The sequence below is a fragment of the Raphanus sativus genome, chromosome 5, assembly GCF_000801105.2.
Source record: "Raphanus sativus cultivar WK10039 chromosome 5, ASM80110v3, whole genome shotgun sequence".
Classification (NCBI taxonomy): domain Eukaryota; kingdom Viridiplantae; phylum Streptophyta; class Magnoliopsida; order Brassicales; family Brassicaceae; genus Raphanus; species Raphanus sativus.
Window position 1 is genome coordinate 34745691 of NC_079515.1, and position 25682 is coordinate 34771372.

The 25682-nt window shown below is 35.1% G+C and overlaps 7 protein-coding genes, 2 long non-coding RNA genes and 1 pseudogene across 10 annotated transcripts; 4 read left to right on the top strand and 6 right to left on the bottom strand.

The window, feature by feature from the left end:
* Positions 1–1111: 1111 nt before the first annotated feature.
* On the bottom strand, positions 1112–2512 carry LOC108857353 (FCS-Like Zinc finger 8). Its single transcript, XM_056986752.1, is given in 6 exon segments — positions 1112–1455; positions 1825–1997; positions 2000–2233; positions 2236–2328; positions 2331–2436; positions 2438–2512. Coding segments are annotated over 6 exon segments (762 nt in total). The 3' UTR covers positions 1112–1374.
* A 3411-nt stretch (positions 2513–5923) lies between these two features.
* Positions 5924–7213, bottom strand: LOC108857271 (non-specific lipid transfer protein GPI-anchored 5). The gene is made up of 3 exons (XM_018631230.2): positions 6576–7213; positions 6435–6482; positions 5924–6288 (listed from the first exon to the last, which is right to left on the bottom strand). The coding sequence occupies exons 1-3, from the start codon at positions 6892–6894 to the stop codon at positions 6149–6151; spliced, it is 507 nt and encodes a 168-aa protein (XP_018486732.1). The 5' UTR covers positions 6895–7213; the 3' UTR covers positions 5924–6148.
* On the top strand, positions 6119–7697 carry LOC130512730 (uncharacterized). Its single transcript, XR_008946314.1, has 6 exons — positions 6119–6261; positions 6459–6497; positions 6584–6862; positions 6954–7043; positions 7165–7231; positions 7325–7697. It is a non-coding gene; the product is annotated as an uncharacterized LOC130512730 (long non-coding RNA).
* Positions 7698–8541: 844 nt separating this feature from the next.
* Positions 8542–9472, top strand: LOC108859471 (non-specific lipid transfer protein GPI-anchored 20). The gene is made up of 2 exons (XM_018633375.2): positions 8542–8963; positions 9059–9472. Exons 1-2 carry the CDS (start codon positions 8600–8602, stop codon positions 9313–9315), a joined length of 621 nt encoding a protein of 206 aa, XP_018488877.2. The 5' UTR covers positions 8542–8599; the 3' UTR covers positions 9316–9472.
* An 801-nt stretch (positions 9473–10273) lies between these two features.
* Positions 10274–11428, top strand: LOC130512929 (putative F-box protein At3g22650). The gene has a single exon (XM_057011429.1). The coding sequence runs from the start codon at positions 10274–10276 to the stop codon at positions 11426–11428; it is 1155 nt and encodes a 384-aa protein (XP_056867409.1).
* A 178-nt stretch (positions 11429–11606) lies between these two features.
* Positions 11607–12908, bottom strand: LOC108837931 (probable rRNA-processing protein EBP2 homolog). The gene is made up of 2 exons (XM_018610926.1): positions 12804–12908; positions 11607–12665 (listed from the first exon to the last, which is right to left on the bottom strand). The coding sequence occupies exon 2, from the start codon at positions 12663–12665 to the stop codon at positions 11757–11759; it is 909 nt and encodes a 302-aa protein (XP_018466428.1). The 5' UTR covers positions 12804–12908; the 3' UTR covers positions 11607–11756.
* Positions 12909–17886: 4978 nt separating this feature from the next.
* LOC108860806 (late embryogenesis abundant protein 31) lies at positions 17887–18988 on the top strand. The gene is made up of 3 exons (XM_018634657.2): positions 17887–18208; positions 18280–18567; positions 18661–18988. The coding sequence occupies exons 1-3, from the start codon at positions 17891–17893 to the stop codon at positions 18823–18825; spliced, it is 771 nt and encodes a 256-aa protein (XP_018490159.1). The 5' UTR covers positions 17887–17890; the 3' UTR covers positions 18826–18988.
* Positions 18989–19004: 16 nt separating this feature from the next.
* On the bottom strand, positions 19005–19892 carry LOC108856144 (prefoldin subunit 2). Of its 2 annotated transcripts, none has more exons than XM_018629883.2 (2): positions 19753–19892; positions 19005–19557 (listed from the first exon to the last, which is right to left on the bottom strand). In XM_018629883.2, exon 2 carries the CDS (start codon positions 19537–19539, stop codon positions 19105–19107), a length of 435 nt encoding a protein of 144 aa, XP_018485385.1. In that variant the 5' UTR covers positions 19540–19557; positions 19753–19892; the 3' UTR covers positions 19005–19104. The 2 variants fall into 2 exon arrangements, with proteins under 2 accessions (XP_018485385.1, XP_018485386.1); XM_018629884.2 differs by having other exon boundaries at positions 19005–19582; positions 19753–19862.
* On the bottom strand, positions 19861–22475 carry LOC108856145 (serine/threonine-protein kinase WNK2-like; annotated as a pseudogene).
* Positions 22476–24516: 2041 nt separating this feature from the next.
* LOC130512516 (uncharacterized) lies at positions 24517–25499 on the bottom strand. Its single transcript, XR_008946051.1, has 2 exons — positions 25017–25499; positions 24517–24814 (listed from the first exon to the last, which is right to left on the bottom strand). It is a non-coding gene; the product is annotated as an uncharacterized LOC130512516 (long non-coding RNA).
* Positions 25500–25682: the final 183 nt, after the last annotated feature.

Below are 25682 nucleotides of genomic sequence, written 5' to 3' on the forward strand. Positions count from 1 at the left end.
ACATTATAGCAATCATCAACATGCCATAAACCTAGTATCCAAGAATGTGTTAATAACATACTAAACAATGTAAAAATAATCTATCGTGAGGGTGATACACTAACCTAAAACAAAAACTGATGTGCTACTTAACTTGTTAGTGAACTATGCACATAGCCCTTTTTATTTGATCGATTTTATGCTCATTAAACCGAACAGTACAATATTAGGTTTTTTTTCGTTCAATGAACAGTTCTACTTCAGCATTAGATCAGGTCCAAACTGTTAACAGTAAATTTTTAAATGTAACTAAATTATATAATTAAATAAAAAGTTGAACCAATCACAAAAACAGACATGGTTTTAGAATTGCTAATAAGCTTTTCAAAAAAATTTAAAGGTTCTATTATTTTCTTTTTTAAGATAAGGTAAAATTCCGATTTGGGTTAGTTAAAAAAAAACAATAATGAATTAGAAGCGGCCTTTGGCTATATTCATTTGACCAAGCACCATTTGCCCATGATCCATAATGGCAATGGGCCTGATCTCGAGCGGACTTGGGGGTTTTGAAATATAAACAGATTATAGTGGTAGAACAAAATTGAAAAGAAACAAAAATGTTCTTTCTACCATATAGAGGACAAAGATTTGATCAGAGGAGTGAATTGTTTACCGATGTGGCCATCATTCAAGTAGCTATCTTCGAAACAAATAGAGCTCTTGACTACATTTTAAACTGGCGTTTAACCTTTGAAGAAAACATACTAATAAAGGTACTCTCTTATTGTGAGCAAGTGTGTACATTGGAGAGTATTCGGCACCATTCCTACCGTCCTACGTAGCTGTGGGGTATCCGTTTTGGCTTAAAGAGTTTTTCGTCTCTGAGCTACTTAAGTGTAGTTGTAAGCTTCTTTGTGATTGATTGCACTACTACTACTACTACTAAAAAATAAAAATGAATCTACTTGGAAGAAATGAGTTAACGTTTTGTGATCTATCTATTGGGTTGAAAACATGAAAATAGATTGAGAGATGTTTACATTTCTGTCTTAAACATCGCAAATGGAATTGCTGCATTAAATATTATTGTGCCCTTCTACTCTTATTACAGATTTAAAGTGAAAAGTAAAAGTAAAAGATGAAGCATATGATTATGCATATAGACACATAAACACACATAGATACAGATACCAACTCAGTGACAAAAAAAAGAAGATACAGATACCAACTCTGCCGCGAGCAAAAAAGCAACTAAGCAAAATTTATTATCTAACATTTTCATCTTAATATTTTCTTCTTTTTTTTTGTAACACAGATTTTTCATCTTAATATTACGAGTTATTTATTTTAGTCATTTCATAACATTTTTTTTAATCTAAAAAAAAACTGATTTCATCAAATGTCTTCTCCCTCCGACATCATCTCCAGAGACCTGCATTCGCTGCTACAGAAGGCTCTGTCTCCCCTGCAAATTAACATCACAAATTGCTAATAAGCTACTCCCTCCGTTTCAATTTATTTGTCGTTCTAGACTTCGACACACAAATTAATAAAACATTTAATTTTGTATATTTACTAGATAAAAACATCATTACCAATACATCTAATTAGATTTCAACCAATAAAAAAAATAGATTAGTTAAAAAATCAATAAAATTTTGCATTGAAATCATAAAACGACACTTATTTTGAAACGAAAATTTTGCTCCAAAACGACATATAATTTGAAACGGAGGGAGTATTCAAAATTTCAGTTACAGTTAAGCAAAAAAAAAAAATTCAGTTACAGAAATATCATATAGTTGTAAATTAATATGTTATATATGATGATTTACCTATATATGAAATGTCATCGCAATGGCCAAGATTCTTCTTACAGTTACAGCAGGTACTGAGAAAGTTACCGGGTGGTAAATGATTCGATTCGTTAACCGGGTCGGAGCTCCGGAAGAAAACGACGCCGGGTTGGCTCTCAACGACACAGTTATCGAATATATGGATCGTTCTCGGGTTAGGCCATGACAAGTCACGCACGTGTAGTCCTCCGATAGTTCCATATCGCTGGTCGAGAAATAGCCCGTCAAGATTCGGGCCGACCCGAGACCCGACCCGGAAACCGTTTTCTTGATCTCTTCCGGAGGAGGGGAGATCGGAGAATTCTTCGTTTTGGTCCCGAAATCCGAGGAGGATCGTGGAGAATCGGGGACCCGGATCGGGAGCGGTGACCCGAATAGAATGGATCCGGATCTTGTGGGGAGAATCCGGGTTCGTCTTGGATGAGAGAGTCGACAATGGCTAGTCCGGTTCTTTTGGGTTCGTGGGTTTTCGGGCTCTCGGGTCCAAAGGGTTTTTGAAAACAGAGAAAGGTTTGGTGTCGAGGATTGAGGTTGGGCTGGCGACGGCGTCGTTTTCGGTGAAGCTTTTGAAGCTGGTGAAAGCTGTGAATAGCCGTGGGAAACGGTGTCGTTTTGCTCTGTTTCTGGTTCGTATTCGCCATTAATGTTTGCATGCTTCTCGTTCTCTTCTTCAGCATAATTCACTGCTCAAGTACGCAAAATAATAAACTAAACTGTCTTCGTAGTTACCGTAACTGAGAAGGAACAAGAGAGTATAATAAAATAAAAAAAACTAACCTCAACGATCAGAAAGCTTCATGATTTTAAAAAACTGAAAGTGTACAAATAGAAAAGAAATGAAAAGATGAGAGCTTTATTTGAAACAGAGAAGGAAAAAAAGGGATGTTTTTACTCGCGACTTTCTTACTCATCGATGTAACATAAAACGTTGTGCTTGAGAGGGAAGGAAGAAGAAAAGAAACAAAAACAGGAAAATCAAAAGAAAATTGATCCGTTTGTTTTTGTTTTTGTTTGCTTTTGCTTTTGAGACTTGGTGGGTTATAGTTTCAATGGACCTGAGAGAAAAAAACAGTCCCACTGATTCTCTCCCATATCTTCAAAAATAGCCATGAAGTTGCATAGCAGGAAACAGAGCACTAAAGAGTAGTAAAGACCCACTTACTCTCTATGCATGTATGATATATCTCTATCTAATTTCTATTAGCCTGTGTATACTTTTTTTTTGTTTGAACTATTAGCCTGTGTATACTATAGTATAAATATATATAGAGAGAGAGGTACAACGGAAATCAGTGGGTGTAAGAACACAAAGACTCGAAAACCACTCAAAGCTTTAACTTCAGCAGTGGAACTTGCCAAATTCGTTTCATTATGTTTTTTAATAATTATATTGTCTTTTAATCTTTTATTAGTTTATGATGATATTTGCATTTTAGATGTGCTAAAAAAGGAACCACTCACGTCGTTTTCTACTGACCCTTTTGTCTTTTATTATTTCTTTCGGATTTTTTCTTTTAGTTTTCTTTCCATTTTCTTTTCTGTTTATAAATCTGTAGGAAAAATGAACTTTGAAAATTAATAAAAAGTAATTGGAAATTGTCATGTTCCTTTTTCTTTTGACAAGAAGAAATTGTCGTGTTCCATACTTCGTAAGAGTTACGAGTTACGAGTACGACTAATCCAAGCATCAATGGAATATCACAAATACGTTCCAAGGGATGATATAATAAAATAGATATGAAAATACAATTATTAACTTTGATTAGGATTTCACTATATTGTACTAGTATAACCTTTAATCCTGTCGTAGAGTTTCAAAAAGGCGAAATTAGAGCCAACACTGACTATTTTTGGAGGTGAACATGATCAAGAAAGCTGCAGTCCCCTTCGCATAGGTCCTGATCCAACGTAACTACATACCATTAGTTTTTTTTTATAGCTTGAGTTTATAGATGATTATTATAGAGGGTAATGTACTTCATTAATCGTGATTGTCTATACCTGATATGGAAATTTTACAAAGTAAAAGGTGGAAAGTAACAAGGAAATTCAAGCCGGCGTTTGTTAAGCTAGATGGGCTTCACACTTAAAACCAATTGGTGATTAGTGGAGTGGCCCATCTATCTTATATATGACTAAGGATCCTTTCCAATACCCGATGTGGGACACTTGTGTCTAATACGCGCCCCTCGAGATGATGGCTCTCTGAGCGTCAATCTCGGAATGCTCGGGCAAAGATTGATGGGCCAACTTTGGGCCAGATCGATGAGGATCGGTTGGACTGTTCGGATCGGGCTCTGATACCATTATAAACTAGATGGGCTTCACACTTAAAACCAATTGGTGATTAGTGGAGTGGCCCATCTATCTTATATATGACTAAGGATCCTTTCCAATACCCGATGTGGGACACCTTTGTGTCTAATAGCGTTTATCAGAAACAGAAATGAACTATTCTATTTCCTTTTCACAGCCACATTACATTATTATAAAACTAATGGAACAAAATTAATAAAATAATTGAATTACCAATCACATTTGAGGGACAAAAAATCATGAATGGCTTTAATCAGTGTTTTGGTTTTGCAAAGCTTGGTAATCATCAATTTGACTCTAATAGTGTAAAGTAACAGTAGGGAATAATTAATGAAGCATCAATGAGTCGTGTCATGCATGGCCCCTGAACACAATTCATCATATCATCGTGACCATCCGTGAGATCAGAATCTAGTCTCTCTGTTGCTGTCAGGATAAGGAGCCCACACTAAAGCACTAAAAGAGTTGGGGACCACATAAGCTCATATCTGTATTCACTGCTTCATGTCGCATCATCTATCTTTTACACACAGAAAGTAAAAATAAGTAAATTAAACAATAAGAGAGATAATAATGGTCTGAAGAGGCGTGACCCACACGACTCAATGAAGTTACTCATTCTTTAATTACGCCAATAGGTTCAATATTATTGCAGTTGAGAGGTGGTATACCGTTTACATGGTCCCAGTCTGCAAATTGTTATAATTAAAAACGTTTGTAACAAACACAATTAAAGTTCGGATGTGTTTATGTGTCTATCATCAAATATCTTGCATACCGTATATTCTGTTAGATTTGAAAGTAAATTGATTATTGAGATATCTTTTCTCATATTTCGAGTTTCTTATTTGCCAACTTGCATCTATAATTTTTATACTTGATATCTCAACTTTCTTAAAACTGATTTCAAATATGTTTTATTGATTCTTAAAAACTAAATATAAAATATGCCAAACGATTTTCAAAAAAATATTATACATAATGTATTATTTCATATCTCATTATTTTTTAATATGAATATCTAGAACACAATTAAGAATATGTTGTTTACAATAATACAGTTTTGATTATTACAATGTTTAAAATGTAAAGAAACTAGAAATTAATACATAAGATTAAACAAATTTATTGTGGTTAAAATTATTAATTATTTAAATTATTTTAAAACAATTGTTTTGTATAACATAAACTAAAACAATATAAATATAAATTAACCCCTTAGTTAAAAAAATAATCACAATTTATCGCCAAGTCAAAAACACTAAAATGCAACATATGAAACATTTATACATTATAAATAACACCATATACAACATATATTATAACAGTAATCAATTCTCTATATGTAAAATATATATATATATATATATATATATATATATATATATATTATCCACATATTATATAACGCAAAATATAAATCTCAAATTTGAAAAATTTATGATATAATCTAAACAATTTTAGGGAAGATTTGGCAAAATAATATCCGCACATAGCGCGGTTTATATCTAGTATGATGTTAATATAAAGTACATTTTCCTAATATAAAGTACTTCCCATATTGTTTTTCTGGAGGGGTTTTTGGATTCTTTGTGGGTATTCGTTTGTGTTCGATTAATAACTATGTGTTCGAGAAGGTTTTATACCAACCCATAAGATTTATTTGGCTATTTCTAATCTCCGATACGGATTAGATTTTAGTTCAGATTTCGGGTTTCATATATTTTGACCATCTAAACCAATATTAATTCAAAGAGCTGATGTTCTGTTCTTTAGAATGTGTTCCGAAAAAATAATATTTATTGTAAAAGGTAAAGAGATCCAACATGCTCTCCGTTGCTACATACCAATATCACCTGTGAGTAGGGATTGACAGAGCATTTAATAATACATCACACATAATCACAACAAAATATGAACAAATAGAGACAAATAAATAATGCAATCTAAGTGGCATAAAAGCTTAATCGTTTCAGGAGAAAGTGGATGGGGGAAAATCAGTATTTCAAGAAGATTGCCATGTAGGAAGCCACGGAAAGGAAGGCAAGAAGAGGATATGAGAACTTGATAGAGCTTCCGTCAGACGATGATCCGTCTCCTTCTCCTACTGGTACGGTTTTCGATCCATTTCCTGGTCCTAACAAAGACCCCCAAGATGGATTCATTAGATAACAGAGGATGTATTTTCTTTTATGAATGACTAAGAACTTCTGGACCCAAAAACATATTAAATTAATTTAATGAGTTTGATGTTTTTCATTACATCTGTTTAAAGTCATTTACCTGAAGATTTTGGTGAATCCGCAGGAGAATCAGCATTAGAACCACCACCTGCAAAAAAAAAATGTAATCATACTCCATAAGATTCACCAGTGTTTGGTTTGGAACAATCTTCATAAGTGCTTTCCTTTTGAAAATTCTTACCGTTACAGCTACTGACAGGAGGAGTCTGAACATTACAAGCCCTTGGCAAAGCAAGAGCCTGTGTTTGATTAATGTTGAGCCCAAGCTGAGAGCCTCCACCGTTGAGGGCTTGACATAAACAGTCAGGAGAAGACTGGACTACGTTACTCAACTGGCTGCAGCATTGCTGAGAAGGAGTTGTAGTGTTTCCGGTTATGTAGTTAAGACATGGTGCCATGCTGATCAACGCGCTCGTGCAACTTGTCTGAGCAGAGACTCTTGAAGAAGACATCACAGCCATGAAAACTGTAAGCAACATTAAACCCATTCCCATATTCATGTTTCCTTGAGAGATGTGTTTGAAGAGAAAATAATCCTTTTGAGTTTTGCTTTGTTGAGTTGCGTTGTGTTTGTTTGATTGGGTTTGGTCGAGTCTTGATGAAGGATATAAATAGGGAATTGAAGGAGTTGAAACGTGAAAATAACGAGGTGATGACTTGATTTTAGCAGCCAATTTTTTCCTACTTTTCTAACGGTTTATGTTAAAGTATTTGATCTGTTTGGACACGAAGTGTTGTGTTGTGAACAGAACTGGTTCTGTTTGTTCTAGGTCAGTGGTCTTTGGTGACGGTCTTAGGCTGGGCTGTTAAACTACCTCCATGATTATTTGATTTCAGGTATGTATATACAGTGATTGTTTTATGTTCATTTAATTTTTAAATTTCTTTTTGAGCCCATTTCTTGTATTTGTGTTTGACTTGGCTTAATAGGTGTCGAAAAGTCTCAGTTTAGGACATCATCTTTTACAAGTCTTTACACGTTCTAGACTTCTAGTCTCTAGATTAACATATGTTTCAAAGTCGTGAACTATTTTAGTCTTATGGTTGCCGTGTTTTCTAATTAAAGGAAAGTTCCATGGTCGACGGTATAGAATATAATACTAAGAAGACCAGAATAAAATTAACTGAAATAAGAAAAAAATAGTATGCATGAATGAATGACAAGTGTTGCTCAAAAAAAAAAAAAAAGAATGAATGACAAGCGTGGCATATTGAGATTTTGTTTTTACACTTTTTGAGCGATTCTTCGTATCCTATTTCCTATTACTCGTATCAATATAACATGACTCCTCACTTGTTTATCAATCAGATGGACTGGATTATAGTAAATGTTGTCTTCGACTCTTTTCCATGTCGACGACCATTCCTTTATGTCTGTGTTGTATACAGTGATTTAGATTACACTGAATGAGAAGAGAGAGAGGACACGGTTGCTTTGGCTATGATAGATCAATACTAGTGTCCAGTCTTTGAGAAAATTGAGCTTGGATGACAATATTTTTTTTGCTTGGATGACAAATTACATGAGAAGAACAAATGATTCCTTGATTCCAGTGGATTTTGGCAAAGTACATAAGAGGAGTCTGCGTCCACATTCTAGCTGCTATAAGCGATATTGAATAGCTAACCAAACGAATCAATCTTTCCTGTTGCTTCCCGGTTGATTTTTTGCAATGTGATTTTGGCGTCAATAGTGTTTGAATCTGTCCAACCTTATCTCCATATATAGTACCAAGTTCTTATAGTTATTGAACTTACTTAATTCTTAGCACTTAATTTATCTAATGTAACAACACCTTTTTCTGTGAACATGTACATGTTATTTTGTTACTTTTGTAAGCTGAACATTTTTATCTTTTAACTCAATAGGATATTTTTGTTACAATTGGGCTCAAGTTAAAAACGGAATTACTTATACCAAAACAAAACCAACCGTGGAGAGAGTGGCTCATCTAATACAATCCCGAGACGAATTAGGCAGAGCTACCTACTACACTCTACACACGTGTACGCGTCCCATTTGCCAACTCACTAACTAACAACGCTACTAACGAAAAAAAGAAATATAGTTAGTTATAGTGGTTGACCTATACACACTTCCTTCGTTCCCTCCACTTTTGTTTACCTATAAAACAAATCTCACATCTTCATCGCAATCCACTTCAAACACAAACCTCACAAAAAAAAAACTTAATTCGATCAACAATGTTGAAGATCCCAGTGATAGCCGTTGTTGTCGTGGCCTTAATCGCAGTGCTAGCTTTGCCAGTTCGCAGCCAGCAACCGCCGCTTAGCCAATGTACACCGTCTATGATGACCACCGTGGGACCTTGTATGAGCATTTTAACCAACAGCAGTACCAACGGAACTTCACCTTCCTCTGATTGTTGTAACTCGCTGAGGTCTTTGACTACGGGAGGAATGGGATGTCTATGTCTTATTGTCACCGGAAGTGTTCCTTTTAACATTCCGATTAACCGTACAACCGCCGTCTCTCTTCCACGTGCTTGTAACATGCCTAGTGTTCCTCTTCAATGCAACGCCAATATTTCTCCAGCTGCTGCTCCTGGTAAAGAATCAACCACATCATCATCTCAACTAATTAGTTAGTTTTTGGATTATAAACTGATAAGAGTTCTATTTATTTATTTTGGTTTGGAATAGGACCTGCTGGTACATTTGGACCGGCCATGTCTCCAAGTCCAGCAACAACTCCAATTGTTCCAGAGCCGACTCCAGCAGCTCAGACACCACAGTCTGATACAACTAGACCTTTTACACCAACCGTGAACGGTGCTGCTCCTACATCTGATGACGGAGGAAGCACCAGTCGACCTTCTGTTACTCCTTCCTCCTCCTACGCTCTCTCACCATCCCTTCTCTTCCTTATCGCCAGCCTCGTAGCTCTCAAATTCTACTGATTTCATTGTTTCTTTATTTTCCTCTGTCTTCATTCTCATGTGATTTGATTTACTCAAACCATTTGTTGGTCATTTGCTTTTTATATTTCTTTTTTGTGTGAGAATTTTTTTACTTTGTATACTGCCTGAAGTAATATATCATTTGCTTGATGTTCAATGTTCATTCTCAAACATAATTCAAAAAAAAAATGTTCATTCTCAAACTAAATTAGAATGTAAAAGATAACAAAAATCCCCCAACGAAAGCAAATGTCAGAGCTGAACAAAGGTAACTTCTGAAACCAAACACACACTAACTCAGACAGCGGAAGTTGTGACGTCGTGTACGGACTGACGCCAAGCGTAATCACCAGCTCGACTTTGTCAACAATCTTGATCAGAAAGTTTGGTGGTGCAACGACCAGTCTTGATCGGATCTCAAGTAGGCATTTGTCGACCAGTTCAATGGCTTCTTCAACATGCATGTGTAAGTGTAACCAAGAGTATCACCTTTAACATAACCACGTCACGTAAACCAGAGCAGCCTTGAAAGATAACACAATCATTTATAACTTTGTACAGTCTACTCCAAAACAAAGCCTAACAAATCGTAGGCTTGAGAAACTGCAGGCTTCAACCCGAGTTTCATCTTTCACTAGAATAATATAAGGAAACTTAAGAGTTCTTATAGTGTTTACAACAATTAAAATTGTTAATTATCAATTAAATTTTAAATTATTTCGTACTATTTCCAAAATTTACCCCAAATTTCCTTACTGAATATAAACCTAAAATTAAACTCGAAATAAAAGGGGAAACTTGTTAGCCACGATACAGAATTTATTGCGAAAACTAATGGTAATGCTTAATTATTTGCTTTTTTTAAATTGTCTATTATTATCCATGACGTAGAATTGTTATAGAAGGGAGACTACTAGTTTTTTATGTCATAAGATTCAGTTTTTTTCTTCCAACATTCATGGCTTCCTCAGAGACTTCATTGCTTCCTATTGATATAATAGAAGAAATATTCTATCGGATTCCAATAGAATATTTGACACAATTCAAACTGACGTGCAGACAATGGCACGCTCTCTTGAAGGACAAGAGATTCATCTACAAGTACTTGGATCTCGTCCAAGAAAGGTTCATAAGAATCGACCATACGGTTCAGATCATCAACCCTGTGCAAGGAGCTCGCTCATCTTCACCAATACCAGAAGAGTTTCACGATTCCGAGATCTCAACTACTGTTCATTGCGATGGATTATTGTTATGTAGATGCAATAAAACAAGAACAAGAAGCTGCAAACTCGCAGTTTGGAACCCGTTCTTGAAACGTATCAAATGTATCAAACCAATGAGTTTTTACTCGGTCAATGATTTCTACGGTATAGGATACGACAATATATCTCGTGAAGAATACAAAATTCTAAGGATTTTCGAAGGAGAGCTCGAAGACGACGAGAGAGCAGTGATAGGACCTTGTGAGCCAGTGATTGAAATTTATGATTTTAAATCTAATGCATGGAGAATAATTGTTGATGAAGCTGCTTTGGAATGGTCTATTGATCCACCATGCAAAGGAGTTTCCATTAAAGGAAACATGTATTGGGTCGCACATTGGAACAATAAACCCGAACTTTTCATCCTATGTTTTGATTTCTCGACAGAAACATTCAAAGTTTTATGCAATGTTCCGTTCCAATGCAGTGTACTAGATACAGCATCGTTGTCAAGTTTTAGAGGAGATAAGCTTTCTTTGTTACATCAACGTGAAGAAACAACGAAGATTGAAGTGTGGGTCACAAACACATTGGATGATGATGATGTCGTCTCATGGGAAAAGTACTTAGATGTGAGTAATCCTGACCTACCGACATTACATACAGATCATGATCTCGCTCATCCTAGCTACTTTGTTGACGAGAACGATAGTATCATGGCGTGGTGCGAAGAGGTGATGGGAGATGCAGGAGATGATTACGTTTGTGTTAGCGTTAGCGAGATTAGTAAAGATGGGATTGCTAAGAAACTAGTCGAGACAGGACGATGTAATTTGGGTGACTATCATGATAAGCCTTTTGTATGTGGACATGTTTACCTTCCAAGTCTGGTTCCGGTTCCAGAGTAAAACTTGTGTTGGTTGTTTTGTTGTGTCGTTTCAAGATGTTTTATGTTCTAAGCTTTGCATTGTTGTTGTTTTTGTTTCATGTAATGTTTCAAGGTTACTATGAAATTTAAAGTTTTTACTATTTAGGAGGACCATGACCTTCGTTTTTTTTTCATGTTATGTTATCTCTAGTCATCGATAAGAAAGCACAACATTGTAACTAAAGATATCAGTCCTTACCAATTACAAAACAAAAATGTATACTCTAAAAACATAATCCATGATAACAAATAAGTTTATAGAGTTGAAGTTGGCGATAAGTTTTGATGGTCAAACCTTTTCCATTATCTTATCTCTTCTGTCTCTTGTTACCACCACCAGCTTTGCCTCCACGAAACCCGCCTTTAAAATCATTAGTAGTCTCCGCAGTGTTCTGCTTGCTCAAACCCTTCCTTCCACCATGACCAAACTTAGAATCCCTAAACTCCCTCTTCTTATTATTCATCCTCGAAGCAGACTTCCCTTTCCCTCCCGACCGATCACCAGGAGACACACCTGGTCTCTTCTTACCACCACCACCACCTCTCTGAAAACTCTTCCCATTCCCAAACTCAAGATCAAGCTCCCCCGCGCCACCACCTTTCTCACTAAACCCACTCTGCTGCCTCTGTTTCCTCCACTTCTTGACAGACTCAATCTCGTCCTTCTTCTGCTTAGCCCTCTCCTTCATCTTCTGAGACTGCACCTCCTTGGCCATCTTCTTGTTATCCCTCGCTTTCCTCCTCTCCTCCGCCTCCTCCATCTGCTTCTTCTCGTACAGAAGCTTCGACTTCACCTTCTCCATGTGCGTGTCCGACTTCACCATCTCCGCGTAGTAATCCGCTGGTCTTAAAAAGGGAAGCCCCATCTCCTGGAGCTTCGAGAAAGCTTCCCTCGTCCCTTCCAAGGCTTGAGTGTAGAACGCCATCTCTCTCGCGAGGTCGTCGTTCACGTCGACGGCTTGTGGGCCCTGATCGATCTCGACGGTGAGTTTATGAGTCCAGTCGACGTCTTCTGGCCAGCTTATGTCTTGGAGTTTGTCGAGAAGACCGTCTCTGTTGTAGACGGCGGTCTTTGTCGGCTCGGATAGCTTCTCGGTGATCTCGTTGTCTGAATCTGAATCTGAAGGAGATTCTGCTTCGGAGTCGGATGCTGGTTCGTCTTCGTCAATCATGTTCATCTCATCGTCTTCCACAAAATCATCCTCAAGTGATGACATCTGCTCAAAAATTGATTACAAGGTTCGAATCAAGACAATAACATATAAGATTAATAAACAGAAACTATGGTCTATAACATCGAAGCAACAACTTCATAACTGGTTCTGTTACCATGAATATCACAGAAGAAAACTTACAGTTGATTACGAAACGACACGAAGGGAAGATGTTTGCTAGAGAGTGAACGACGGCGCAACAAAGAAGAAGAAACAGATTTTAATAAATTAAGGGTTTAGCTCCGTAAACTATTTTCTTTCTTTCTTTGTTTTTCTATTATTTTCATATATCTATGACTAAATTTTGTTAAGTATTTCTGATGGACATTTTTTTTTTTTGCTACGAATTAAAATCCACAAAATATTTATTTGCTCATTTTGGTACACTAAAAATTAAAAGCTACTATTTTTTTAATACTCAAACAATGTTCATTTAATAAAAACATTAATAAGTTTTAAATTTAAATATTCCCATTTTAGTTAAAGAAAAACTTAAAAAAATTCTAATATTATTTTGAGTTAAGAATAACTAAATTATGGATATCTTAAATATCTTAAATATTCTAATTTTATTTTAGTTTTCAGTAAAAAAATATTTTTTCTTCTGAATTTTGAATCTTTTTTTTGTTAGCAAGTTAAACAAATTCATATAGATTTGACAAATCAAACTGATAGTTTCATATTTATATAAATAACAGACGATAGTTTTTTTTACGCTACGTGCGAGACTATCCACTTTTAAATTTTGTGTTCGCGGTATATGAATGAGTTCTGAATTGTCGAGTCTTATTTATAATTTCATTCAAAATTATTTGAAATATAATAAATTTTAAAAATGTCATAATTTAGTTACTTTTTCTTAAAACTTAAATAAAACTAGAAACTTTTAAAATTTGTTTTTGAATTCTTAAGATTTTAAAATTTCTTTTAAATTTAATAATATTTTGATTAAACTTCTAATAATATTTTGATTAAAATAAGCATAATGAAGTTTTAAAGTGAACACAATTATAAAAGTCAACTAGATTATGATCTTAATTTTCAAGACAGTGAATTTGTTTATTTACAAAATTTTATTTAATAGAAACTATAATTGGTATCCGTAATTTATATATTTTTAAGTTTTATATAATTTGATTTTAATCTGTGTAATTTTTTTTGTTTTAATTAATTTATTAAATTTAAGTTTTAAATTTTAAGAAAAACTATAATCAATATTGTATATAAATTTTTCTTAATAAAAAAGTAAGGTGAAAATAGTTATTAGAAATTTCATTTTCAGTTACATATGTATAAAATTTAGATTTCATTCTTAAATTTGTGAGATAAAGAGAAATCATTGATTTGACATGTTAATATATTCATATTTTAGATTTGTAGAAGTAACTTCTCATTCAATTGTAAATATCTATCTTATTAAAACAGAAACATTCTATTGGATCTAACATTTATTTTGTAAGTTTTTAATTAAATACATATTTATACTTTATAGTTAAACTTACATTAAATCATTAATGTTTCTTTCTTTAATACTACTATCTATGTTTCCCAAACAATATATTTATTTCTTTATACTACTATCAATGTTTTCCAACAATATATTTTTTATACTACTATCAATGTTTCCAAACAATACAATAATTAATCTTAGTTATGTTATATCTATCATTTTCTTTTCAAAATTTGTAGAAACGTCATAATTTCATAAATTGTAAAATAATAAACTTTAAAATTTGGAGTATAAGATTACAAATTATGAAATTATTACAATTTAAATCAAATTAGATTACATATCGGTCATCCAACAGTTCAATCGGTTAATCTCGGGTTTTAGTAATTTTTTTAATATGAATATTTTAAAAACCTAAATTGAATTGTCAGATCTACGAATTAACCGGTATAATCACAATCGGGTTGAATTTAAAAACGCTGATTTAAATGCAAAAATATTTTAAATACACACTTTTAAAAATTACCAAAATATTTGTTAAGTTATTAGTGAATTTTTTGATCGTAAAATATTCCGCGTTTCCAAAGCGCGGGTCAAGATCTAGTTTATAATTATTCTATTAACTAAATCGTATTAACATTAATTGTTTTATAATACGAGTTAGTGTCATAACCGCTGGTCGATGAGGCTTACAACTAATCAACTGCGCATATTCAGACCTGTCAAATTATTTAATCTAGTCGAGTTTAATCTAGTTTAATCTCTATATAAATATTGATTCTTCTTTTTTGGTTAAAGAGATCCGTGAGGCAAACCGTAACTAATGCGTAATCTTGAACTCATCGCAAAGGTCTTTTTATTTCTTCTCTTCAACTACTGAATTGAGAGCTCAACATTTTCATGAGAATGCGAAAGTTCTTTCAGTTACCAAAATCATCTCCAGCCCACATCTATATCAATTCAATTAAAACGGAAGTACAAAACAATAATTTCATAAATTTTTCAAATAATTTCATAAATTTTCATATAAATTTTATTTTCCTTTTCTAACATATTCTAACCACTTCATTTATTATATTTTTCAAATAATTCAACAACATTTATTACATAAATACAAAAGAAACTACATATTTAAAGTATTTATTACATTTTAACATTTATTTATTTTTACTTTTTCTAACTAATTCATTAATTACATTTATCATAATAATTGGACAAAATTTATTTTACATGTTAATTATAAATTATATGGCGAGACATCTAAAATATCTATACTATTATTTATGAAGTGATTTTACTTACTTGTCATGTTCTCCATGATTTTAGCTAATTTTGCTTACTTATCATATTTTATTAAGTTTAAGCTAAATTATCATTGATGTATTATTTGTTTTGAGCTGGATCAATAAATCATTAATTAAAATAATAGTCTTGATGAAAATCTATATAAATAAAAATGAATTTTATTTTATTAATATTAAATTTATATGTTATATTAGTTTTTTCTTATTTGTCATATTTTTATTAGGGTTTAGACTTTAGATAGGTTATTAATTTATTATTAGTTTCTAACTATTCACTAATTTATTTTTAATGATAATAAGTTTATTTATGTTATAATGCTATATTAAATAATTGACTACAAAATAATATTTTAGAATTATCAAAAAAAGATAATTCTTCTATATATATATTCTTTTTTGTGTCTATCTGAAAACAATATTTTTATTATAAATTTTTTTAAAAAAATAAGATACAAAATAATTTATTTTAAGTATTAGTCAACCAAAATATAAATATATTTTCTAAATTATCTCTAAGATATGAGTGTTTTAAAAAAAGAACTTACACAATAATAAGTATATATATTTTGATTAAAATATTTGACATATATAAATATTTTGATATTTGATTTAACTATTTAAAAAAAAAAAAAAATTTATTATGCTGGTTTTAAATTAATAAGACATAAACTAATAAATATTTATAAGAAATTTATGCCCGCACGTGCGGACAAAACACCTAGTACAACATTAATTATAAAAAAACAAATATCAATGCAGAAAAATGTAAAAGTCAATATCTGAACGGACACATCGATTAAACTCTAGTTTTTCTCTGAAATAGAGAAATTATATTATCCTCTAGTGCATGCATGTTTATATAATAGGCAGATGCTAATTTTGAGGGAAAAAATAATAAAAATGTTATTTACCTCTATATTTAAAGAACAGTACTATTCATCTATTTTTTTCCTCACAAATAAAACCTCTATCATAAATGCATACTTTGAAATAAAACTCAGATCTATAATAGAATTCATCCTGTAACAATTTTTGAGCCTTGGAGGTTCATCATCGGTTCAGGTTGGAAAGGAAACCATGCAACTTCTTTTGCACATGGTACTTTAGTTTTTCCTGTTGCCGATAACCAAAAGCTAACGACTTCGAATACTCGCAACCTTTGGTCAGCTATTAACGCCGGGTTGAATTCAAGTCATATTAGTCATGTTGGACCACGATTTTATACTCGTTTGAAAGTTTTTGGAGCCGTCTCTTGCTCCTCAGAAGCTAATATTCAGTATCTTTAGAAAATGTTATTTACACAGTTACACACATGTCTTTCTCAAATAGACAAAAAGACTTCGACTTAAACTGCAGCGAAGACTTGGATCTTTCCACAGTTTTGTTGCTAAAGCTGCTATCTCTGCAGCGTCCTTGGAGGTGAACAGCGTAGTCCTTCTCTAGAAGAGAGGGGAGCTTCATACGAGCTTCAGCCCATTCGTACTCTCTCTCATTGGAGAGCTCAACATTTTCATGAGAATGCGAAAGTTCTTTCAGTTACCAAAATCATCTCCAGTCCACATCTATATCAATTCAATTAAAACGGAAGTACAAAACAATAATTTCATAAATTTTCCAAATAATTTCATAAATTTTCATATAAATTTTATTTTCCTTTTCTAACATACTCGCAACCTTTGGTCAGCTATTAACGCCGGGTTGAATTCAAGTCATATTAGTCATGTTGGACCACGATTTTATACTCGTTTGAAAGTTCTTGGAGCCGTCTCTTGCTCCTCAGAAGCTATCATTCAGTATCTTTAGAAAATGTTATTTACACAGTTACACACATGTCTTTCTCAAATAGACAAAAAGACTTCGGCTTAAACTGAAGCGAAGACTTGTTGCTCAGTTTTGTTGCTAAAGCTGCTATCTCTGCAGCGTCCTTGGAGGTGAACAGCGTAGTCCTTCTCTAGAAGAGAGGGGATCTTCATACGAGCTTCAGCCCATTTCGTACTCTCTCATTGGAGAGCTTGAACTGACAGGAACAGAGGAGCCTCTCCCAGCATCTTCTGGATCCTGGTGAAGAAGATTATCAAGAGAGTTCTAGTAGCTGTCAAACTCTATCGGATCAACATCGATAGGCTCGCGGGAAACCGTTTCATTGGAGAGATTTCAGACATTTTAGTGACTTCTGTTGTTTCTTGTCTTTTGTACATGTCCTATGCTGCACGACACACGTGGCAAATGTAAAAAAAAACTCATGAGAATAGCAACCAAATTGCTAACGGATAAAATTAGATGAATCTCCAGTCGGTCGGATTCTTTGAGCTTTCTCATCGTGCTCTAAACTTAGAAACCGCCACGTGTGTCACTGTCACGTCATTGACAACTGTCATAACCTCATAACGTTGGTCCCAACACTTCGCTTTTCTCTCTTTATACTTCGCTTCTGTCCACACACGCACACTACAGTCCACAACAGAGAGAGAGAGATGAGCCAACAAGAGCAACCGAAGAGGCCACAAGAGCCGGTCAAATACGGCGACGTTTTCGAAGTCTCAGGCGAACTCGCCGATAGGCCCATAGCCCCTGAGGATGCTAGGATGATGCAAGCTAAGGAGACAAGTGTCTTGGGACACACTCAAAAAGGCGGTATAGCCGCCAGTATGCAGTCCGCAGCCACTGCCAACAGACTCGCTGGCTTCGTCGAGCCAGGTGTCGCCACCTTCCTCGACCCCGACCGTGGCACCTCTGTGGCCCAAACCGATGTCCAAGGGACACGTGTCACTAAAGAATCCATCGGTGTACAGGTCACTAGTCATTTCCAAGATATTATTCTTTTTTTATAATCATCTTCTCTTCTAACGATGAAGATTGTTAGGACCTTGGACAATACGTTGAGCCTAGGCCAGTGTCGACGGCAGCAACAGGAGTGAGTGTTCAAAGTAAGATAACAATAGGACAAGCATTAGAGGCAACTGTACAAACCGCTGGAAAGAAGCCGGTGGATCAGAGCGATGCAGCGGCGATTCAAGCGGCTGAAGTCAGAGCTTCTAGCGACAACGTCATCGCTCCTGGTGGAGTAACAGCTTCAGCTCAGTCCGCAGCTGATTACAACGCTGCTATAGAGTTTGACGAGAATAAAATCAAGCTCGTTGATGTTTTGGCGGTTAAGCCCCCAGTTTCAAACACACATTTTTTTTAAGCGTCTTACTTCGTGTTTAGATGATGGTGTCTTAAATGTTTTTGAACCGGATGTTAGGGTGCGACGAGGAAGTTACAGGAGGATAAAGCAGTGACGAAGCAGGACGCAGAGGGTGTGGTGAGCGCTGAGCTGAGGAACAACCCTAATCTGTCTACTTATCCAGGTGGTGTGGCGGATTCTCTTACCGCCGCGGCTAGGCTTAACGAGAAAGGTGGTATATAAACCAAGTCCCGCGAGCTATGGAACTTATGATAATGTAGAATCGTCTAAGTTTTATTTTGGTTCCGTTGTTCAAAGTAGTATTAAGATAATGTTAAAAAGATGCAAAAGATGTAAGACTGTCATGTTGAATATTAAAAGATAATGTTTTGGTTCTTCAACTCTAGCTTTAAGGGGAATCATAACAACAAACTGATCTAATAAATAAATATTTTGTAACAACGTCACCACTCACCAGCAAGAAAGAAGCAAATAAAAAAACGATAGAAGAAGAAGAAGTGTTTACTGGATCGTACTAGCAGCAGCTCCAACAAGAACACCTTGAGCATTACCTTCCTTTTTGTTATTACCTTCTTCATTGGAATCGTCCTGTTTCCTTAGCCTGATCTTATACTTAGCTTCGAACTCGGTCATATCATTCTTCTTCTCCACCAACGTCTCGTACAGCTTCTTGACGACCTCTCCGAGCCCTTCCTTGTTGCGGTTGACAGCCGGGAGCACCTCTTTGACGGTTCTCTCCACCAGAACGCCTCCGATCATTCGGAAGCATTTTCTGGTCTGGTCGAGAGGCTGGATGGCGTTGATGACGAGAGAGTGTTCGCTGACTTGCATCTCGAGGTCGGTTATGTTGGAATAGATTTGGCTCAGCTCTGACCTCATGGACTCGTAGACGTTCAGAATAGCTTGCTCGTTCGGCGCTTCTCTCAAGCTCGCCATTGCTTTCTGGTAAGTGTCCTATAATGGATCAATCGAAACTTATCTGTAAGAACTCCAAAACCAACATTGAGAGAAACATTCGATTTGGGTAATTTTCCGACAAATCTAGAACTATATATATATATCCTGTTTTACTTTGAGATCGATTGCAGTCACAGAACTTGTCAACGCTGGTTAGAGAATTTAAAAAAAAAAAAAAAACAGGAAACTTACTTTTAGAAACACGAGGAAGATGGTAGAAGCTTTGCTTGGGGGGAAGAAAAGATCCTAGACGAAGATTGATTTCGAGAGAGACAGAACACGGCGCGGAGAGCGAGGAAGAAAACATAAAATTGATCCGGTTTTTAGACAAATCATTTAACCGGTTTTATTTATTATGATTTATCGAACCGGTTTTATTTATTATGATTTATCGAACCGGTTTTAGTTACCATTTCTGAAACAAGTTTATAGACTCTTCTTGGTTGTAACGAAAGATTAATAACAAAATTTAGAAGTGTTGTAAATCTCATATATCCACGGCGTCAACGGGAAGTGAGACCGCCCTATAAAGAAGAGGCAGTGAACCTGAACTTCCCATCTCCGCTGGTTGTTTCTCACAGATCGTTTGGTGATCTCTAACCCTCTTATGCCTTGCCTTGAGCCATCTTAACTCTCTCCTTATCTCGTTCTCCGACACCCACTCTCCTTCCACCACCTTCAATGAGCTCTGTTCTTCTTCTTCTCCACCATCAGACGTGAATCTCTCAGACCCCAAATATCCGCGTAATGAATCCTGTTATTTTTATTACCTTCTCCAGAGACAACAACACCACTTCCGTCTTGTTCTTGTTGTCCTTCCACTTGGTAACTTATCTCCTCGAACCTTCCGTGAACCGAAGAACAGCTTCTGTCCTCTGAACATTCCAACTGATGATGGTTATGGTGCGACTTCTCTCCTCCGTTGCTCACGTTGTTATTAACCTTCTTCCAACAAGGAACCAATGCAGCTATCTCCGCATCGATCATCTCCGCGATTTTCTCGACATCTTGATTCGTTATGTCGAGTTCAGACACCATCTCTTCTGCTACACTCCACGCTGTGTCAGTCTCTGTCTCAAAAGGGAAGTAAATGTTCCTTATCCTTCCTGTAACAAACAAAAACTTCAAACCTTTCGTGATCTTACTTACACGTTAGAACTATCCGTAAAAAGATCAAACCTTAAAAATACCTTCTGCGTCAGAGATTCTTAGCCTCAAGAAGATCCCATCACTACCGTTTCTCTTCCCTTTAATCGAAATATCAACGTGGTCTGGATCTTCCTCATCATCTTGAGCGAAAAGATCGATCTCACATATCTGATCATCTTGGTAAAGAGGAGGATCGATGAGAGGCTGTCTAAGGAACACACCAGTTTCATCATAACCGTTGTAGTAATCAGTAGGTCTCATGTCAAACTCATCCACATCATCTCGTAGGAAAGTGTCTTGTAAAAGCTTCAATGCAGTGTGTCTAGACGTCACAGTAGCTAAACACTTCTCAACAAACTCGCGTACCTCAGGGTCCTTTACTAGGTAAAAAGCTTCAGGCTTTTTCCCCTGTATATTAATAAAACAAAACATGACTTCACAAAAAATAAGATGTTTAGTCAGCCTTCTGGCCAAGGGCACGTCTGCATTGGTGTCACAAAAATCGTCGAAAAAATAAATATGTTGAGTCAAAATCATTTACCGAGGTAACTTTCTTGTAGATTTGAGCAGGGTGAGTGCATTCACTGTAAGGGTAATCAAATGTGACCATCTCTAGCACGCACATTCCGAAAGCATATACATCAACCAGCTCATTGTATTCCTCATCATACACTTCAGGAGCCATGAACTCAGGGGTTCCTATAAACATACAACACATGTGTAGGTCCAAAGTAGTGTTTCAATATATTATTATTAAGTTAATAAAGTTTTTTAAAAAGAGGTTACCAACCAACACAGCGAACAGCATGTGATTTACGAAGAATGGCAGCGAGTCCAAGGTCACCTATCTTGACTTCACCTTGGTTACCATTTATAAAGATGTTGTCACATTTGAGATCTCTATGGATGATTGGAGGAGAACAGCTATGAAGATAGAGAAGCCCTTTTAGAATCTGTTTGCACCATTGCTTCACTGCTTTTATATTCACTCTTCTATGTCTCAACCTATACCTATATATTACAAAAACATCATCATATATGTTTTAAAGATTTGAAATTTTGAAGTATTTCTGAAAGTATAGTGGGAGATGTTGCTTACTGTCTGAGAGTACCAGAGGTGAAGAGTTCAGTGACAAAGTTGATTGACAAGTTGTTGGCATCAACCCAAGAAGTGTAGAACTTCATGATGTTTTGATGATTCAAAGTCTTGAGCAGATGAATCTCTCTAAAGAATTTCTCTAGTTCCTCAGGATTCCTAGTGAAGTTCCTAAGCTTTACTTGGTTCCATGCCACTTCTATACCTTCGTACTCATCAAACGCTCTATACCTGAAAACATTGACCAAAACACCAGAGAGAAGAACAGTGGTTTTAGATTAACTAACCAAATCCTTTTTAAATATAATAATAATAAATAATTAAACAATTAAAATTTTTTTTTTTTAAGTTGTGACGTTACTAGAGAGGAAGACAGAGAGAGAAGATGAATGTGATTACACTGTCTTCGAAGCACCTTTGCCAAGTACTTCGTCGTACTGCCCAAAAAAAAAAACAAAAGAAAATAATAATCAAAATTGTAAAAATAATCAAATCGATACAAACAAAGAATGAATATATAAGTTCAGAAGAATCATACTCTTCGTGTTACAAAAAAAAAAAGAAGAATCATACTCTTCCATATCTTCCAGAAGGATCAAGTTCAACAAACTCAGAGCAATCTTCAACGAAGCTTTCTTCACCATTCATGCCTCTTCTTCTTCTTCTTCTTCTTCTTCTTCTTCTGTAGTTTTAGTTTAGTTTTGTGGGTTTTATTTATTCTTGAACTAGAGATATTGGAGTTTGTGGAGATGGTAGAAGAAGAAAAGATTTGATTTTTTAAAACGAAACAAGTTGTCTTTTTTGCCCACCTACTGGCAGAGCCGAGACAACAGGTTAGGCTTCTTGCCCAATCACCTTTTACCAACACCACCCGTCAGCTTACGTTTAATAAACCGGGTTTATCCAGTTTTCATTTCGGTTAAACCAACTAACAAGTACCAAATCGTACTATTGTAGAAATTTATATGAAGACGGCATTCGACTAACGTTAGTACGATCCATACAAATATTTGGCGAATTTTAATGTTTTTAGTCAGCTAGTTGAAAGAAAGAAACAAAAACGTCAGACTTGTTTTGAAATTGTGAAGATTATTCAACTTGAGAGGTAAGTGACAAAAAAAAAAAATTCAACTTGAGAGGTGTGAACAAAAGAAACTAATCAGAGAATCTAACACCACATAACAAATAATAAGCTAAATGCCAAGAACCGGATCGTTCCAAAATTGAAGAACCGGACCGGTAGGTCAATAACCCGAAGGAAACACAAAAACAAAAGAAGTCGTTGGTTTATCGACACCTTGTATTGTGCTGTGTGGGGGTTCTGTCGTATAGTAGAGCAGTTAAGTCACGGATTGTGAGAAAGGGGAAAGAGAAGCACATGGGAGTGAGTCACGGCAACACAGGCAAGTCTCCTTCTTGGTGATGGTTTTTAAGACAGTAAAATACATATACTTTTGTACTCATAAATTACAGTATTATTAAATTTTCTCCTTTTTTGTGCTCCTTATTTTTAAAGTGAAAAGTGAAAAGTCGTTTTAAGTTACACAAGAAGAAAATATCAACGAGGACCGATGATTAAACCAATGTGAAATATAAAAACTTTTACGTCAAAGAGTTGATAAAGAAAAACAGTTTCGTGACCAAAAAAAAAACAGTTTTTCTTTTGCAGATATAAAACTTTGTAATCATCGACTTATGAAACCGGATGGATTGAAAAGCTTAACGAGTATCTGACTTATTAGTTGTAGCTTGTAGATTGTTCAAACTTTTAAGATGTCGTGGTCTTATATTGATTGTTGAATAGTCTTTTAAAATTGTGTTGATACCAAGTAATCTAGATTAGGTTCGGCTATATGCCTCGCTGAGAAATGCATGTACTAGTACTAGCCAATTCTGGTGTAACAAAAACTCATCCTAGAAACTTTTTTTTTTGAATATCAATTTTCCAAAGCTTGTCTCTAACCATAGATTAAGTCTTAGTTGCTATCGTCACATAATTACATATATTAAGTGTATTTCTCAGAGACGGATTTATATCTCGGCTGCTAAGTTGTACCTCTCTTAAGTACATCTAACTCTTGCTAGTTTTGTCGCTCAGTTGTTTAAAACAAAAACATTTAAACGGTGTTAGCGACTACTAACAGTTTGAGATATTCTCCAACCATAGACATTTAGCCACTGGAATGAATGTTTTGATGTAATCCACACCTTCGACATTTAATATGGTGGGCTTTTCTGCCAGAAGAGTGGTCTGGTTTCATTTGGTTATCAAACAACCAAACAAAAACTATAATGTCAAAGATATAACATTCTTTTTTGGCTTGTCCTTAATTATTCAGCTTATATGTATAAATGAATAAGAAACGCAAAATGAAACCAACCGCAACTATCCAAAGTCCAAATAACAACCCAGCCGACACAAGCCAACAATCCCCACGACAGTTCAACTTCTATTCACTCTCCTTTCCCCATCAACCTTTAACTTTTTATGTCTATCAATTAATAAAACATATGGTCATCTTTACTTGCTTTTTTGTTACGCTGACATATCATATATAGAACATTTTCATATTCACAATCATTCTCATATCTAAATTATTTTCCTAATAATGTATATACCGATATTTATGAAGTATATATACATACGACCTCAAGAAAGAACCGCACATACATGATACATATATAGTCGTGAGAGTGAATATATATGAACCTTATGGGAAAGAGAATCTCTGTGTATTGATATTATGATTATGTACAAGTGAGAGAAAACGTATGAATGAATCATGTCGCTTATAAGTATCTCCCTTTGTCTCGTCCTTGGGCATGAACAGTCGATATATATATGAACCACTTAACTAAAAGAGAGCTAAACATCAATAATGAAATAGAGTTTTTATTGTTTGGGTTGCAAAGTGTGTCGTTGAGACTCGACGAGTATAGACCACAAAACATGCACATCTTCGTATGGGCATAACTTCACGTCCTCGTATAATATGTATATTCCTCTTCCTGCACAATATTAGCCATCTTTACGTTAACATAGTGCAAACATAACTTTTATATATATAGTTTCCTTCAGAAAGAGTATATATGATAAAAAAAAAATAGTAAGTGATCTACTCGGTCATCAAATTAATCAATAGATGACGATGCTCAAAGATAGATATAGAACTAATGTATATATAGAGCGAGAGGGAAAGAGAGAGCATACTCTTCTTTTGAGCAGAATTGACGCGCAACCATAGTTTCTTCAAGGGAGAGAAGAAGGAATTGAGCCACCCCATTTCTTTTACAGTGTCTGAGGCTCTTGGCCTCTTGCAAATATGAAATATTAATTACACTATCTTTATATATAGACGTTGTATGTACCAATTAATAGCATATGGAGTCATGGCCCAAATTAAGACACCAACCAACCACAGTGCTCTCTACCTTGGATAATGGAGACTGAAGGCAGCCACATCAACGTGTTTTATATGTTCCTTTTTTAAGTATGGCCCAAGGCACCATCTCCATCTTTTTCCTTTCTTTTTCTTTATATTTCACTACTAAAATTTACTATTAAATAAGTTGCACATTACTTTTAACAACTACACATGGAATCCATGGATCCCGGCTTGATACACTGTAGTAGTTTATTAGTTTTCTGTTCATGAGATTTGATGAAGCATAACGCAATATCGAGGAAGAATGATGAAACTGTGACATTTAACATGATTACCAAAAAAAAAAAATGATGAAACTGTGACTTAATGTTTTATTGTGGTGGGGTCTCTTTGGTACTAGGCGTTTGTCAAACATTTTCTCTCCCTATCTTTTAAGCTTATTTCTGCCCCAAGAACAACCCCATTTCACCTCTCATGTTTTTTCTTCACTC

Excerpts from the sequence above, each read along its gene's own strand:
- LOC108859471 (XM_018633375.2), top strand. The coding sequence starts at position 8,600 with ATGTTGAAGATCCCAGTGATAGCCGTTGTTGTCGTGGCCTTAATCGCA. Across the intron at positions 8,964-9,058 it reads TTCTCCAGCTGCTGCTCCTG|GACCTGCTGGTACATTTGGA; the intron begins GTAAAGAATCAA and ends GGTTTGGAATAG.
- LOC108860806 (XM_018634657.2), top strand. The coding sequence starts at position 17,891 with ATGAGCCAACAAGAGCAACCGAAGAGGCCACAAGAGCCGGTCAAATAC. Across the intron at positions 18,209-18,279 it reads AAGAATCCATCGGTGTACAG|GACCTTGGACAATACGTTGA; the intron begins GTCACTAGTCAT and ends GAAGATTGTTAG. Across the intron at positions 18,568-18,660 it reads AGCTCGTTGATGTTTTGGCG|GGTGCGACGAGGAAGTTACA; the intron begins GTTAAGCCCCCA and ends ACCGGATGTTAG.
- LOC130512929 (XM_057011429.1), top strand. The coding sequence starts at position 10,274 with ATGGCTTCCTCAGAGACTTCATTGCTTCCTATTGATATAATAGAAGAA.
- LOC108857271 (XM_018631230.2), bottom strand. The coding sequence starts at position 6,894 with ATGAATATGGGAATGGGTTTAATGTTGCTTACAGTTTTCATGGCTGTG. Across the intron at positions 6,483-6,575 it reads TCCTGTCAGTAGCTGTAACG|GTGGTGGTTCTAATGCTGAT; the intron begins GTAAGAATTTTC and ends TTTTTTTTGCAG. Across the intron at positions 6,289-6,434 it reads GGATTCACCAAAATCTTCAG|GACCAGGAAATGGATCGAAA; the intron begins GTAAATGACTTT and ends GGTCTTTGTTAG.
- LOC108837931 (XM_018610926.1), bottom strand. The coding sequence starts at position 12,665 with ATGTCATCACTTGAGGATGATTTTGTGGAAGACGATGAGATGAACATG.
- LOC108856144 (XM_018629883.2), bottom strand. The coding sequence starts at position 19,539 with ATGGCGAGCTTGAGAGAAGCGCCGAACGAGCAAGCTATTCTGAACGTC.